General features: G+C 41.4%; 1 protein-coding gene across 1 annotated transcript; it reads right to left on the bottom strand.

Moving 5' to 3' along the window:
- Positions 1-59: 59 nt before the first annotated feature.
- gtpbp3 (GTP binding protein 3, mitochondrial) lies at positions 60-12,268 on the bottom strand. Its single transcript, XM_040184089.2, has 11 exons — positions 11,936-12,268; positions 11,154-11,422; positions 10,633-10,719; positions 9,916-9,998; positions 9,362-9,481; positions 6,786-6,858; positions 5,993-6,136; positions 4,678-4,843; positions 2,944-3,074; positions 2,395-2,581; positions 60-1,902 (listed from the first exon to the last, which is right to left on the bottom strand). The coding sequence occupies exons 1-11, from the start codon at positions 12,016-12,018 to the stop codon at positions 1,671-1,673; spliced, it is 1,575 nt and encodes a 524-aa protein (XP_040040023.2). The 5' UTR covers positions 12,019-12,268; the 3' UTR covers positions 60-1,670.
- Between the last annotated feature and the right edge of the window lie 2,145 nt (positions 12,269-14,413).

Here is a 14,413-nt window from a genome sequence, read left to right on the forward strand (position 1 = left end):
CACTTGCAGACCTACGTGTATGTACATATAGCTTTTTACAGACCGTCCTGAGCCCTATCAACTCATGGAAATGTTTAATTTATAACACTTTCAAATTTGAATACTTACTTCATGATACATTGGAGGTTATGTACAAATACATTTTCTATAATACACCTTGGAAGTTAACGTATCAAAAAAGGTTGGAAATATGATGTGTGTTTATTGAGACAAATGTTCCTATGCTTTAAAAATAATAGAAGAGACTTACAGGTAAGACAGTCTGCCTCCTCTCCACAGGAAATCCTTTGTTTAACATGAAGTGTTTACAATCCGCACACACACACCCCAACATCTAGTCCAGTAGCTACAGAGTGCAACTGTACCATCTCAGGGCAGTCATTCATGACAACTACAGGAAACTGATAGAAAGTAAAATATATAAATATATAGTATTAATCCATACACCAACAAGCAAAACACAGAACGGCATAACATATCACTTGCAGACACCACTTCAAAGAAGGATCGAGCTCCAGAATGAGCTGCCACTGTTTGTACAACAGCAAGTCACGATTTAGCTTTAACTTCGCCCGTGTCATTAATCAGATGGAACATGAAAGAGGACAACAAAAAAAAAGGGCTGACGGAGCAGCGCGGAAAGAGGAAAGGTCGGCTAGCAGAGAGACAAAAAGATAGAGACGGGGAGTTATGCTGGTGTACAGCAGGGCGACTGTCGTCAGCGACTGGGCGAGAAGAAACCGACTGGGGAAGAAGGGTGAGGAGGTCAACGAGGGAACATAAATATTTGATCGAGGCCAGATTGACAAGAGAACAAAGGGCACAGTCATTGCCTCCAAATACTGTCCCTTTCCCACAGAGCAGGAGGGAAGCTGGTACACTCTGGTTTTCCCTCCGTACTAATGTTGTAGATTTATCTTACCTGCTTTATGGCTAGAGATGTACTTCAAACAAAGATTTTAGACTGTACCAATTCAATCTTTTAAATACAGGTACCTTGATACTTCACATCATGTGATGAAGCATAAAATGTGCTACAGAACATCATGAAAATGGATTACTTTTAATTACAGAAACAACATGATGAATCTTCAAAAACTTAATGACAAGTAAAAACTCAAAGGACACACACACACGCACGCACGCACGCACGCACGCACGCACGCACGCACGCACGCACGCAAATGATATCAGCTCCCAAATAAATCTTCATTGTCCTTCAGTACGAGTCATCATCCAAAACTTGACCTTGCAGAGGTCTGCAGCTGGCTTTGCTTTAAATCGGCAGTTTTGTTGGGACCCAAGAGTCCAATGTCCAACTAACAAAGACTTTAAGAAGCTATTTTTAAATTAACCCTCCAGACTTGCAAAACTCTTGTCGAGCACATGAGGCCTCTGAGGCACTTGTCATCTTGTGAGAACTATTTCAGTCCGGTTTGCAGCATCAACGGGAGAAAGATTTCGGTGTCTTGGGTCAGAGTGACCCTGCAGCAGAGAACATACCTTTTCCCCTTTTGTCTTTTGTAGGATCTCAAAATGAGACATAACGATGGGGCAGTTCCCTTTCTTTACCGATACTCTGGGATCAGACAAGAACGCAGCTTTCCTCTGTGAGCAGGCAAACAGAACAATATGAAATACATTTCATGTTTTTGCTAGAACTCAACTGACTATTTTCCAATGCAAAAGTCTTTGAAGATGATATCCAGGATCTCCTCTGCCCCGACACGTCCAGTGATACGGCCCAGACTCACGAGAGCCAACCGGACGCCCTCGGCTGCCAGAGCGAGGTCAATGTCACGGTATCGCTGGTACTGAGCCAGGGCTGCAAAACACTGCTGCAGGTGGGCCCTGTGGCGGGCCTGGGTCAGGGTGGGAGCACAGGACAGAGGGTTGCCACACCTAGAGAGGAAGTTAAAGAACAAAATGATTGAAATTGAGTTACCAGTTTGTCCTTTAGAAAGGATGGATATACCCATTAAACAGTTGCATTGTTTCTTTCGCCAGTATTGCCCTTTATGAGACCACTTTATGACATCTTATCGCTACTATGACCTGTATGACATACTATACGTTCACTTAAGGGCTTCTTTATTACTTAACATACACATATACGTAATATACTATAACGTCTTTAATGAAATATTGGATATATAGATTAAAATGCTATTTTTACAACTGACTATATGACCGTTTTTATTTATTTCACAAAACACTGCAAGTTTTTTGACACGATAATTTGGCTTTATCATGACTTATTTAGACCTTTATTATTTTTTAGGACTGACAGAATTCTGTCACATCACCTATGTCCTTTTTTTTTACATACTATACTTTTTTTAAACTAATTAATAAGTGCTATACTATTGCTTTTTATAACAGTTTAAAACTCACAGAGTCTTGACACTGTTGTGAAGCGCCGCGAGGAAGTCCTCAAGTCCCTCGTTAGTGTTGCAAGAAATCTGACATACAGGAGGGAGTCCCGACACCGAGCTCAGCTCGCTGTCCAGCTTCAGCCTTTTTCCCTCAGGCAACAGGTCCGTTTTATTAAGCACCAAAAGAAACCTGTCCTCAGGGAATACTGGGGGAAAAAAAAGGAATTAAGAAAACACGTTGATCAACTATTCCGTCTTCCGACACAGAGATGTCTACACGAATGGTCTCCAGCACCAAAAAAAAGTCTTTCAAGCCAAATTAAGCAGATGTCAAATTACACTAGCACCATTTAATAATACATGATGAGGCTATAAGTGAGTAACTGGTGTCAAAATAAATCTAAGACTTACAAGCAAAGAACAGAGGTCTGTTTAATGGGAGCATTTTTAACTTTGGCAGAGTCTGGACATCCCATATGCACTTCACTCTGCTAGAAATCCACTTCAAAATATGGTTCAAAACATCACCGACAGTGCAGGTGGAGCATGTGAGGCCAAGATATCTTACCGGTCTCCGGCTGCTCCTGAGCGGGCAGGACACTGCTGAGGTGCCCTTGTAGGAAGGTTGCAATTTGTTTTGCATCAGAAGGTAGATGAGTACAGTCCACAACCACCAAGGTCAGATCTGCCTGCTCCACTCTGGAAAAGGGGAATAGCCTCAACTCTCGATCAACAGCATTTTGTGATGTATAGTTTGTACCGATGGATACACCGGGGTCATAAAGGGATGGACGAAGCATTGTTTAAATGCCGCAGCCTACCTGAGTATTGTTGCTGACCATTTCCCTCCCTTTATGACCACAGACCACCTTTTGATGGCTACCGCCAGCAGGATAATGCACCATGTTACAAAGCTCATATCGTCTCAAACGGTAAACTCGTCATGTCAATATGGTCAAAAATCTGAGGAATGTTTCCCACATCTTGTTGATAAATATGTCTATTCCTGTGATAGGAAGCCGTGAGGAGACCCTGCTAAGCCCCCTAATAATGCCATTGATATATAGAATGAACTAATCCGAATGGTTTCACTTCAAGCACTCCTTTAACTTGGTGCCACTGGGCAGTTAGCAGCAGCAGCAGCAGCGGATGCTTGTACTCACCACGTCCTTCCTGTAGTGACCCAGGTCACAAGCCTCTGACCTGCTCCCTGCACAAAGAAGTTCCCCCTAGAATACAAACTGCCCACCCTTCCTATAGGGTCACCAGGTCGCCCAAATAACTTAAACAAACAATGAAGGAAATACAGAATCTCTGCTCTGAAAATAGTGTTTTGAGTCTGTGGACAAGTAATCTTTGGATTTACATTTTGTGAATACATTTACTTCATGAATTACGTTTCCAATATTATTCTCTTAGAATGAGAAGGTCTTGGTCAGATTTAGCGATGTAATATCTAATAGATGTGTCTGCTGCTTCATCCGCCTGCCAAGGACACAAGCAAACAATAGACACGTGTCTTTCTTGGAATGAAAATGTTCATTATTTATACTGAATAGTTGCTGAAGTCCATACATTCTGTAGATCTTATGGCCAATTTCCAGTTGTGTCAAAGACTCACTGTATTGGTTAAATCAATATGTAAATAAAGTGTTAGTAGCAGGACCAAGACTAGAAACGTAACCTTTGTGTAACCTCCCTTTTTCCTCCTCGTCTCTCTAACACCAAATCCTGTCACAAACCACCAACAGCTGATTTGACACACTGTATGTATGTGCTAGCGTGCCCATATGTCTGATGGAGAGTCAGTTTCTGTCTGTACATGATAAAGTGCTGTCATTCATTCATCCTAGTGCAAATAGTGGAAGCAGCTGTCAGTGGATTGTCATACATGTTAATTCCGTACACCTCACATGAAGAAGCTCTTAATGGTAAATAGTCTACAACACGGAAAGGAGTATCGTCATTACGCAACCTCCTCACAGTGTTATTGCCATGTATTTATAACTACGGCTCAGCAATAACATAAACTCTGGACGTTAGATAGACATTACAAAAGTATAACTGATTTACCGGGGAAAGCAATGACTTATTTCTTCCTTTCTTTGTTTTCAAGGACACATGTTATGTTACACTCAAGTGAAGAAGTGCTGATCTAAACGAGACACAAGACGTCACTTATAGCGGAAAACATTCTGATTACCATTTTCTCAATATTCTGGGAATTTTTACAACATAGGAAAACTTGATAACTTAAATATATTAAAGAATATTATTAATCACAAGTGTTTTCTCCGCCAACCTCTGGCGGGCGCGGCGGACGCCCTCTCTCTCCACCAGGTCCAGGCTCTCTCTGAGGCCGGCTGTGTCACTCAACAGGACCGGGAATCCACCGATGTCCAGCGCCGTCTCTACTACGTCCCTGGTGGTGCCAGCAATGGGAGACACGATGGCCGCAGGCCTCTGGCCTGCGTAAAGAAATAGACATTATTTATCAGCCTCATATAGACAAATCTATACTTACGTAAGTTCTGCATCACGCAAACAAAACAGAAGAGGTTTTGTCACCATTTTATATCATCTTTTCAAGAACTTGGCAGACCACTGCCATGTATCCCGTGGTAAAAAAGCACTGCCAACTCCCGAATAATTGTCTATGCTCGCTGGGTGTGAGCCAAGGCCCCAGGGAAGACTAATCAAAAGAGGAAATGATAACTTGATTGTATCGGAAGTTTGATAAATATGTCTATTCTTCTGATAGGAAGCTGTGAGGAGATCCTGCCAAGCCCCCTCTTTAGAAGGATAGCTTATATAGAGTGATTTTTAATGATTAAGGATACCATATTGTAAACAAACATAACCTTAGTGCATAAAAAAGGGATTCATTAAGTTGCCATCTGGTGCGGATAGACAAGGGAATAATTCATTTAAAAGCAACGATTTATACGGTTTACATCTATATACAGTATATATATATTAAAAAATGTTAATGAATTGTCTGGTGCACGGCCAGAACGTGAATTGTAAGCGATTAAATCTGTGTCTGGAAAAGTCGGACTATTGTAATTCATGTGAGCCAAGAGCAGGATCGACTGTTAAAAATGGTGCCTGACCACACATTCTTTTGTAGTTTAGTAGCACAAGTGCTCAGAAAAGCACCAATTCCACTTGTCAAACTCAAATATGAAGCTCCAGCACAGCTATGATTGGACCTTGTACAGACAACTTTTGTACGATTCTTTAAATCTTTCGCTAGTTTTGGGAAAAACATCCACGGACCTCTGACGAAAGAACAAGAACTTGTAAATCTGTTGTTTTGAAACTAAACCCTTGTTGTTGAAGTAAAGCAACTTCATATAAAAAGTCATGCAGCAGAAGATCCCGTCTGGTCAAAGAAAACAATTTTTCCTGCTTTCTGGGCACGGAACACATCATATGTTTGTATAGACTTATAACACTTTTCTCAAAACTTTGCACGTCCATGCTGCTTATAGGATGATAGATAAAACCATGGCTGGCAGCGGAATGATTGCCCAGTTTGGTCTGTATCTAGAGGATAGGAAGTCACTCTGTGTTTATCACGCTGGGTGCGTGTGCTGGTTTTGTGGTCCTCTTACAGAGTGTGTTAAGCAGGCTACTTTTCCCCGCATTGGTGGCTCCTGCGATGACAACCTGCACTCCGCTGCGCAGCCGCTCGCCCCTCCTCTCATCCTGTAGGTGACGCTCCATCTCTGCTTGCAGATCGCGCACCCATTTGTCCACTGTGGGAGTTGGGAAGGAGACAAAGACAAACGGAGGAGGGAACTGACGAACACAACTTCACATTCACGGCGTTGCGAAAAAAAAAAAAAAAAATCTGAATGTGACTAGAACTTCATATAAAATATGTAATTTGCGGTGTATCCTCCGATGGTAAAGGACATACGCCAGGTTCATAGTCTTTTATTATTTGATTTGTCCACGTTCTGTGACACCGAAACAAACATTCTTTCAACAGGCTTCATTGTGTCAAAACTCCTCAACAACCTTCTAACGAGCTTTGATAAGTGGCAGAAGACGGACCTGGACGGGGGTGGGGGACACACACTTCCCCACCCGCGCTCGCAGCCGGCATACAGCACGCACACAACGACGCCCAAACTTAATTGTTCAAGCACACAGCATGCGTTCGCCCGCACGTGCACGCTGAGCACAGTACGTTACTGCTGACAGCACTGTTCCTGGAGGACTGGCCTGTCAGGTTGGCTTTGAAGCGAGGACAAACGCCTCTGCTGTCCCCCTGGCGTTATCTACGTACTTCCTAAAAGGAAACAGTCATTTAGGCAGTTTGGGTTCTACGCGTTTCCATACAGTGCACCAAACAGACCCCTGAGAAAGCCGAGGGATGAGGGCGACAAAGTGTACACTAACCTTTGTCCAAGACCCCGTCCTCAATGAGCTCATCCTCACTGAAGTCTATGAAGGCCTCAACATGAGCCAGACACTGCGCAGAAGGGAAGAGGCTGAAATCAGTGTTGGAAATCAACAACTTGGTTCCACTGAAAACAGAAGAATCAGCAGTTGAGGGCCAATAGTTAAGCTAATTATCTTAATGGTTAACGGTAAACAGGGAGCCAATGTTAAGTTTATCTTGTGGGCGCTGCAGCTGCTTCTTCGCCCATATTACTATTATGCAAAGATTTGATTAAGTGTTCAGCCATACGTCAATGCAGCACATGTACAAAACCATCAGACACTAACGGAACAATTAAAGAACTAGTTGCACATCGGGTCAGTATTTCCAGAGCAGCACCAATCTGTATCTTGATTGAAAAGCGGTACATTAACTCAATACTATTAAGGGTGCACAAAAACAGGAAGCGTCAGATTCCCATTCTTACATACACAAAAGTGGGAAGTCAACGGTCAGAAAAACATTATTGTTTTAATGTCAAATAAGGGTTTGACCCCTTGCATCAAGCAGATGGTATACTTCTGATTGTAGTGTTTCCAAAGAATGTGATTGCAAAGTAGAGGTGTAGTTTAACGGGTTCTAGGAACTCTCCTTAAAAGAGTTTCAGAGGAGCAGCTGAACAGTTTCTCAGGGGAGATCACCTGGACCTGCTGTCAGATCTGTTGCCAATTGGCTATATTCTTCTAAACAATTCACAGTAGAGGGTTTGGCCTGCACCCATTAAGTTGAATTGTTCATCTGCGGTCAATGACCTGCTGTTTACATTTTTTGGATTCAAACAACATCGTCAAGAACAAGCTACTCATGGAATAAGCTTATTTGGAAGGTGTATAAATGAACGTTAAACAGTGTACTACAAGTCAGGTGTCCCAAATACTTCACACAAGATACAGAGCGGGCTGAGACCAGAAAGCTAAAAAATGGACAGTTGGTTTAACGTGATGCGTGGACCACAGAGGCGGGTGTCACATTCATTTTATTGGTTAAAGTTAGTATCGGCTCAGTTCAAAGGTTTGCAGCCACTGACCGTTTTGCTTTCCTAACCAAAGCGACCGTATCACCATACTAGATTTACTTCAACAAATGGAAAATACAGCTGTGCGTGGGCGCTGACAGGTCTGCTCTACAGATACTCCCATGATTATCAAAGCACAAGGCAGAAGAAGAGACTGATTTATACGCGTACTGAACTCCTGTAACAGTGTATCCTGTTGACATAATATGAAATAAGCTAAATGTAGCTTTTAATCAGCGAGGTCACTCACCCCTGATGTGAATTTCACAGTTTCATTCATTCTTCCTTTGTTACGCTACTCTTATCTGTATTATTTAGTATATAGTTCCAAATATGGTTTAGATAAGAGCAACAATTCTGGTGCTCAGAATAAATCCATGTGTTGATTGTGTGGCTGTTTTAGGTCATGTAGCAGCTGCGGGTGGTATAATTCATCTTTAATCCATCCAAAACAACACAAAGCCACATGTGCTCCATGTGAGATAAGAAAACAACAAATTGGAGTGAAGCTGGAACAACACCACAGCTTTACAAAAACTTTGTGTGCGGAGAATGTCAATAATTAAAAATAGAGAACATTACTCATAATGTCAGAATTAACAACTCAAAGAGGTCTCCGGATTACACATCTGTATTACAAGGTCCTCTGAATAAAGAAGATGCTGTTGTCACAGAGCCATTCCACTCATAAAATAATAGTAATAGAAACAGAATCACATGTAGGGTCTTAACAAATTAGCAAATGTGACCCGTCTGTTGAGCAGAAGTTTTGCGAATCATAATGTATTGTTGTCAAAAAAACCTCTTCTCATCTATTGTGAAATAAACAATTATTAATATTCCCTGGAAGGGACCTTCCCAAGTAATTCAAAATATTCATTTGAGTGATTAGAGTATTGTACTTCACAGAATGATATTTTGATCTGAAGTAGAATGAAACCCATTTCTTGTTGTTTCATGTTTTTTCCAATTCTGGTCCCATAAAAACATTATTTATACATTTACCATACAGAGTAGGTATTGTGCTACATGTGCCAAAGCAACATAAAAACAGGAAGTCTCAGGTTCCTATTAGTTAATCCACAATGGGGGGTTGAAAAAGCAGCTGTGGTGATAGAAAAAACAAGAGCATTGTCGCACAGGACAGACATACTTTTTCCAAAACACGGTTTTCAGAGAAACAACATTAACTCCGGCAGGTCGGCTTGTTTTTGCCGTCATGCTCAATCAGAATGAGACCAAATAAATTAAATTGCTAAAGGCCCTCTGTGCACTGGTCACTTTAAAAACTAGGTGTGGTTGGGTTGTTGGTGGTGTTGTTGTTGAGATCAAGAAAAGCACAACAAATAAAACATCTGATTACACTGATACCAAATCCACCGATCTTTGTGTAGAAACTGGAAGTTAAAGATAAATTCAGTTAATTGTTTATAGTGCAGAGGAAAGATGACTCCGGAATCATCTCTTTTTGCATCACCCTGCTTGTGCTTGAAACAGCTGTGGAAGCGACGGACCTACCCGTTTCACTTTGTGGGTCCAGTCCCGATAAAGGCGTCCCAGCTCTCCCGACATCTGCCTGAGCGCCTGTCTCCTCTGAGCCTCCGTCTCAGCATGGATCAGATCCCCCAGCCCCTCCACCTGCAGGGCCATTCACAACTTATCACCGCTGCACATGTCATATTTATCCATTTCTGGCACCAAAGCATTTACATTTTCAATCATTGAATAAATACTCGCGGAAAATGTATTCAATCATAACAGACTGTAAACAGTATATCAAGAATAAACATTTTCAATAATGGAAGAACGCATGTTTGGCAGCTTTTTAAAGAAAATCAACATCTACCAGAGCCCGGTAGCTTTAGCCGCAAATTTACATTTGACAGATCAATAAAAGAAGGCTCCAAAGGGCAACATATGTAAGGAGACATATTTCACTGTTGACTTCATGAACTGGAAGTCCCTGTTCATTTCCGACGTTTTCCATTTGCCACTTACGCAGTAAAAGGCTCTTGAGGTTTAATCTGCGCATATCTGTCTCAATGTGTTTTGAAATTCTCGTGTTGAACTACCTCCGTTAAACCCAGCTTCCCCGCTTGGAAGGCCCTCCGTGTGAACTCTCCAGCTTCAGCAGGCCTCATGCCAGGCACGCTTCCTGAGAAACACACAGAACGCACACAGAACGTGGAGAAATGAATGAGACCCAAGTTGGGCATGAATCACACAACTCACTCACACAAACAGGGGAGGATTGAATGTAGGGTCAATGTGTCATTCAGGGTTCACTTGGAATGAAAACAGGCACAAGTCAAGGTTAAAGAGGCAACCTTTTCATACTTTTTAATTCACTTCAGTAGGAGACACTGAATGAAACATCCATTATTTGGTAAATGTAGGTCATGATGTGGAACTAGAGGAAACTATTCACCTTTATCTTAACAACACTATTATCTGTTTCTGAAAAAAGCAGGTCAACACTTACATTTTCCTCTTTTTTACATTATTAACAACAAGCTTTTATTAACATTTACTCTGATACAATACTGCCCCCTACAAGACCAGTGAGAGTATTGCAGATAATATTGTCATTCCCACAAGGATTGCTACGCCTGCCAAGGCACATTATATAAGTATCTTAGAAGTAGGAATATTTTAAGTCAGATTCATGGGAAGCCACACGACTCAAATAGTTACTGTGTTGCAGGCTTACAGCTTTGAAGTCAAAGCTGCGGACACACACTAACCGAACATACAGCAAAGTGATGGTGCATCACATGACATGTGGTTACCTAGCGCGTGTAGGACAGCAGTGATGACAGCCGGACCGCCGTGGATGTGGAACTCCACACTGTCCTCTCCTGTGAAACTGTGGGGCGCTAAGAATATGAATACATGAAACACAACAACACAATATCATTGTGTCATTTAATAGACAAAATACTAATACGTCAAGATACAGTTAATGATTCCAAATTGCAGCAAGAGAAAAACACATTTAAAAGCGTGCTATGCAGGAATTGAAACTTAATGGTTAATTCACACAACAGGACGCAGCCCTTATTCAAGCTGCCATTAGAGCCAATCAATGTGAGAACTGACCAAAGACGCAAACCGAGAGTTCCGTTGGGGCCTCGAAGTAGTCCAGAAATCTAGCGTGCTAAATATCTGGACTTGTCTGGGAGTCTTTTTGGGAGCCATAGCGAATAGGTGTTCAAGAAACACGTTGAGGGGAAAGCTGGGGAGGGGTTGCGTGCGCTTTGCTTTACATTTGCAGTTGCACTATTTTTGACTGCAGTCAAAAGGAACAGACCTGGGAACCAGAGGACAAGTCCACGGTCCAGCACTTCTTTGGATCGAGGGTCTGTGATGCTGCGTAACAGGGCCTTGCGTGGAGGGGGCAGGTTGCAACGGAGCCCGGTCATACACCTCAGAGCCGTGGCTGAGGCGGGACCACTGGCTCGCACCACAGCCACTCCACACCTGCCATGGCCCGACGATAATGCAAAAATGCTCTCAGCGTCGGCCAGTGCAACAGGGACTCCGCCACAGGTGGACACTAATCTGCAAGCTGGAGTTCTTCTGCAGGAGAGATAAGTGAATGGTAAGAAACCCGTAGCTCCTCACTAATCTCACAGTGGTCTAATAATCAAATATGCTTTTATTCATCGTTGGCCAAACAATGCAACAGACATTGTTTTACAAATTAGCACAGACTTATAGTAATTATTCTGGAGCACAAGTGTGGTTTTTATGTATTTAAGTAAGTGGCAAAAAAAAATACAAACATATTCCTATTTATAACTTGCAGGTATAAGGTTAAAGGAAAACTATAAAGTTTTACATTTTTTTCAGTATTGATGTCTTCAACTACATTTTCTGTCAGGCAAATATTGGGAATATTGCATTGCCACATTTAGTGTCTTGGGGGCTTCACGAAAAGTGTAAAACATTAAATCTTTCTATCGAATGTTCATAACTTACAAGGTAAGTGAAATACAAGGTTACAGAGTGGTGGTTTTGAATTAGCAGTGGCTAATTGCATTAGTTAGAGGCCAACACACAGAAGTTGTGGAGTAAGTTAATTTAACAAACCTTGGCCTCAGATTGTGGACAGCAGCTCTCCAGAACACTGAACGCAGCATGATCGTATGATTCTGACACTCTAAACACTTCATGTGCGCTTCCTGGTAAGAGTGACACCGACGTTTGTCTTTGAAAAAATCATTGTGTTTACCTCACTGCTGTGTACACTAACGTCGGAGTGAACGTTACCCGACCGGCGGACACATTTATTAAGCCGTATTTATTTTCTGTTGAAGCTTAACAACATTCAAATGCGACAATCGTCTGTACTTAGGTTACCAAAATGTCTGTTGCTCCCTTCCTCGATTGTAATTGGACGGCACTTTCTACAGCGTCGAGTATTCTAAAATCTAATTGGTTCAAGACCTGTCAATCTCTGATAAGTCCCGCCCTTTGTGCGCCCTTTAATTCAGTCCGTGTACCTACCGCTGTTGACGATCTATTTATCCGACTGTCTGTCCGTCTGTCTGTCCGTCTATCTGTCTGTCTATCTATCTATCTATCTATCTATCTATCTATCTATCTATCTATCTATCTATCTATCTATCATCATTTTCCATTTTAAGCATTTGTGTAATTATTAAATTTGTTTTTAAACTAAAACCACCCCCTTCTTTGCCCTAGAGGAGACATGTGTGTTTTTTGGTTACAACAATGCTCTGGAAAGATTTACAACTTCCCCTTTGCTGTTAACTGGAATTTTCAATGTAAATCCATTTAGATCACAAAAAGGGAATTGTTCCTCAACATAGTTAAAGAACTGTTCATTTGGTTATCAAATACTTCAAAAATGAAATGAGGAAACCTTTGACAGATAATGTCTTTTTCTGGGGGAAGAGAGATGACAGATAGATAGATAGATAGATAGATAGATAGATAGATAGATAGATAGATAGATAGGGTGGCTTTCTAAAGAATGAAAAATATATTTAAACCAATTTTATGTGGAAAAAGATTAAGGCATGATAAAGATATGTGTTCTTAAATACAAACTATCCAGTATATACCGCAATATGTTTCTTTCATAAAATGGTTACTATTTAATTTGATTTGTTACCATTTTCAGTGTTTCTGACGATATAAAATAATGAAAGTGAAGTTATTTAAATTGTCACGGAGAATATTAGAAAACATCCGAAAAATAAAAATTCAACAGCACCAGTCTCTAAAATGATATTGAACCACGGCGTCTCCTCACAGAATGTATGAATTATATTTATTGAAGTGCTGTTAAACTTTAGTTCTGTTTAACTGATAAACTGCATATAGTGTAACGCATATTGTATGTCATTGGTGGTAATTTTTGGCAATTGTCTTTCATGGTTCATATCCCAAATATAATAACTGAGTAAAAAGTATGTGTGCACACGTGTGTCTGTGTTTGTATGTATGTACAGTGTGTTCCACTGCAGCTCTTTGCAGCTGTTGAGGTGGTGAGTAAAGAATTTATGCAGAATTTATGCTGAAAGTCTAGCTACTTATGAGCAGTGAGCCTCATAAGGGGAAGGGCTGCCTGCTTTCTTTCTGTACATTGAAACATGGTATTCAGGGGGACTGGCCAATCCAGGTAGGTTGGCTATACATGCTGACAAGACAAGGCCCGAGGCCCCCTGAGCTTTAACCTGAGGTCAAAATAATTTATAGGCTGTGTGCACAAAGTGTGACGACTGCCACCTCACAGCTGTTGAGCACCGTCAACGCGCGAGCATTCTGACCTTAAAGACGAAAAAGTGGAATTTTCTTTTTTAGGAACACGTAAACATCTTTAGGAAAAACTGCTCATGAACAAACATCAGTGTTTGTTTTGAAGGATGTGCTCAGGCGTAGGCTCGCTTTGACATAGCGTGACTATTGTTTGCCCATCAGAAGGCAAACGTGAACACACATGACAACCAAATTTGCTTAAACAAAATGTATATGAGGGAGGAAATGATGGAGAGTATTTAGTGGACTGAGGTGGAGAGACAGTGTAAAATGTAATCTATAAAAATATTTTATACATGTATGAACTATTACAGGACAGGTTACACTGTACTCTCAGACTGCGACCTTCTGGACTTTCACCACCTGCCTGATAAAACCTGCTGCGAACAGGATTATTGCGTTTAGGTACAATTTCTAAAACAACATGACAACTCAACGGCCTTTGCATTATCACATAAACATTATTAATATATAGCACGCAATTTCTTATCATTAATGAAAAAGTCACATTCTATATTTGGAACCAATTGCTGGAAGGCAGAGGTCACTGTAGGACAATAACTATAAATGTCTACTGGAGAACTGCAGGGACATGCATGTGTGAAAAAACAACAACCTACATAACCTGACTACACATTTCAATTCATCACGACCGAATATCTTTTAAAATTCCCCTCCTGAGACAACGAGGACGATACTCGTATTGTCATGGGGCTGCTCTGGTGAGCGTGTGTGTGTGTGTGTGTGTGTGTGTGTGTGTGTGTGTGTGCGTGCGCCACCCAG

Source organism: Gasterosteus aculeatus, chromosome 8, assembly GCF_964276395.1.
Source record: "Gasterosteus aculeatus chromosome 8, fGasAcu3.hap1.1, whole genome shotgun sequence".
Classification (NCBI taxonomy): domain Eukaryota; kingdom Metazoa; phylum Chordata; class Actinopteri; order Perciformes; family Gasterosteidae; genus Gasterosteus; species Gasterosteus aculeatus.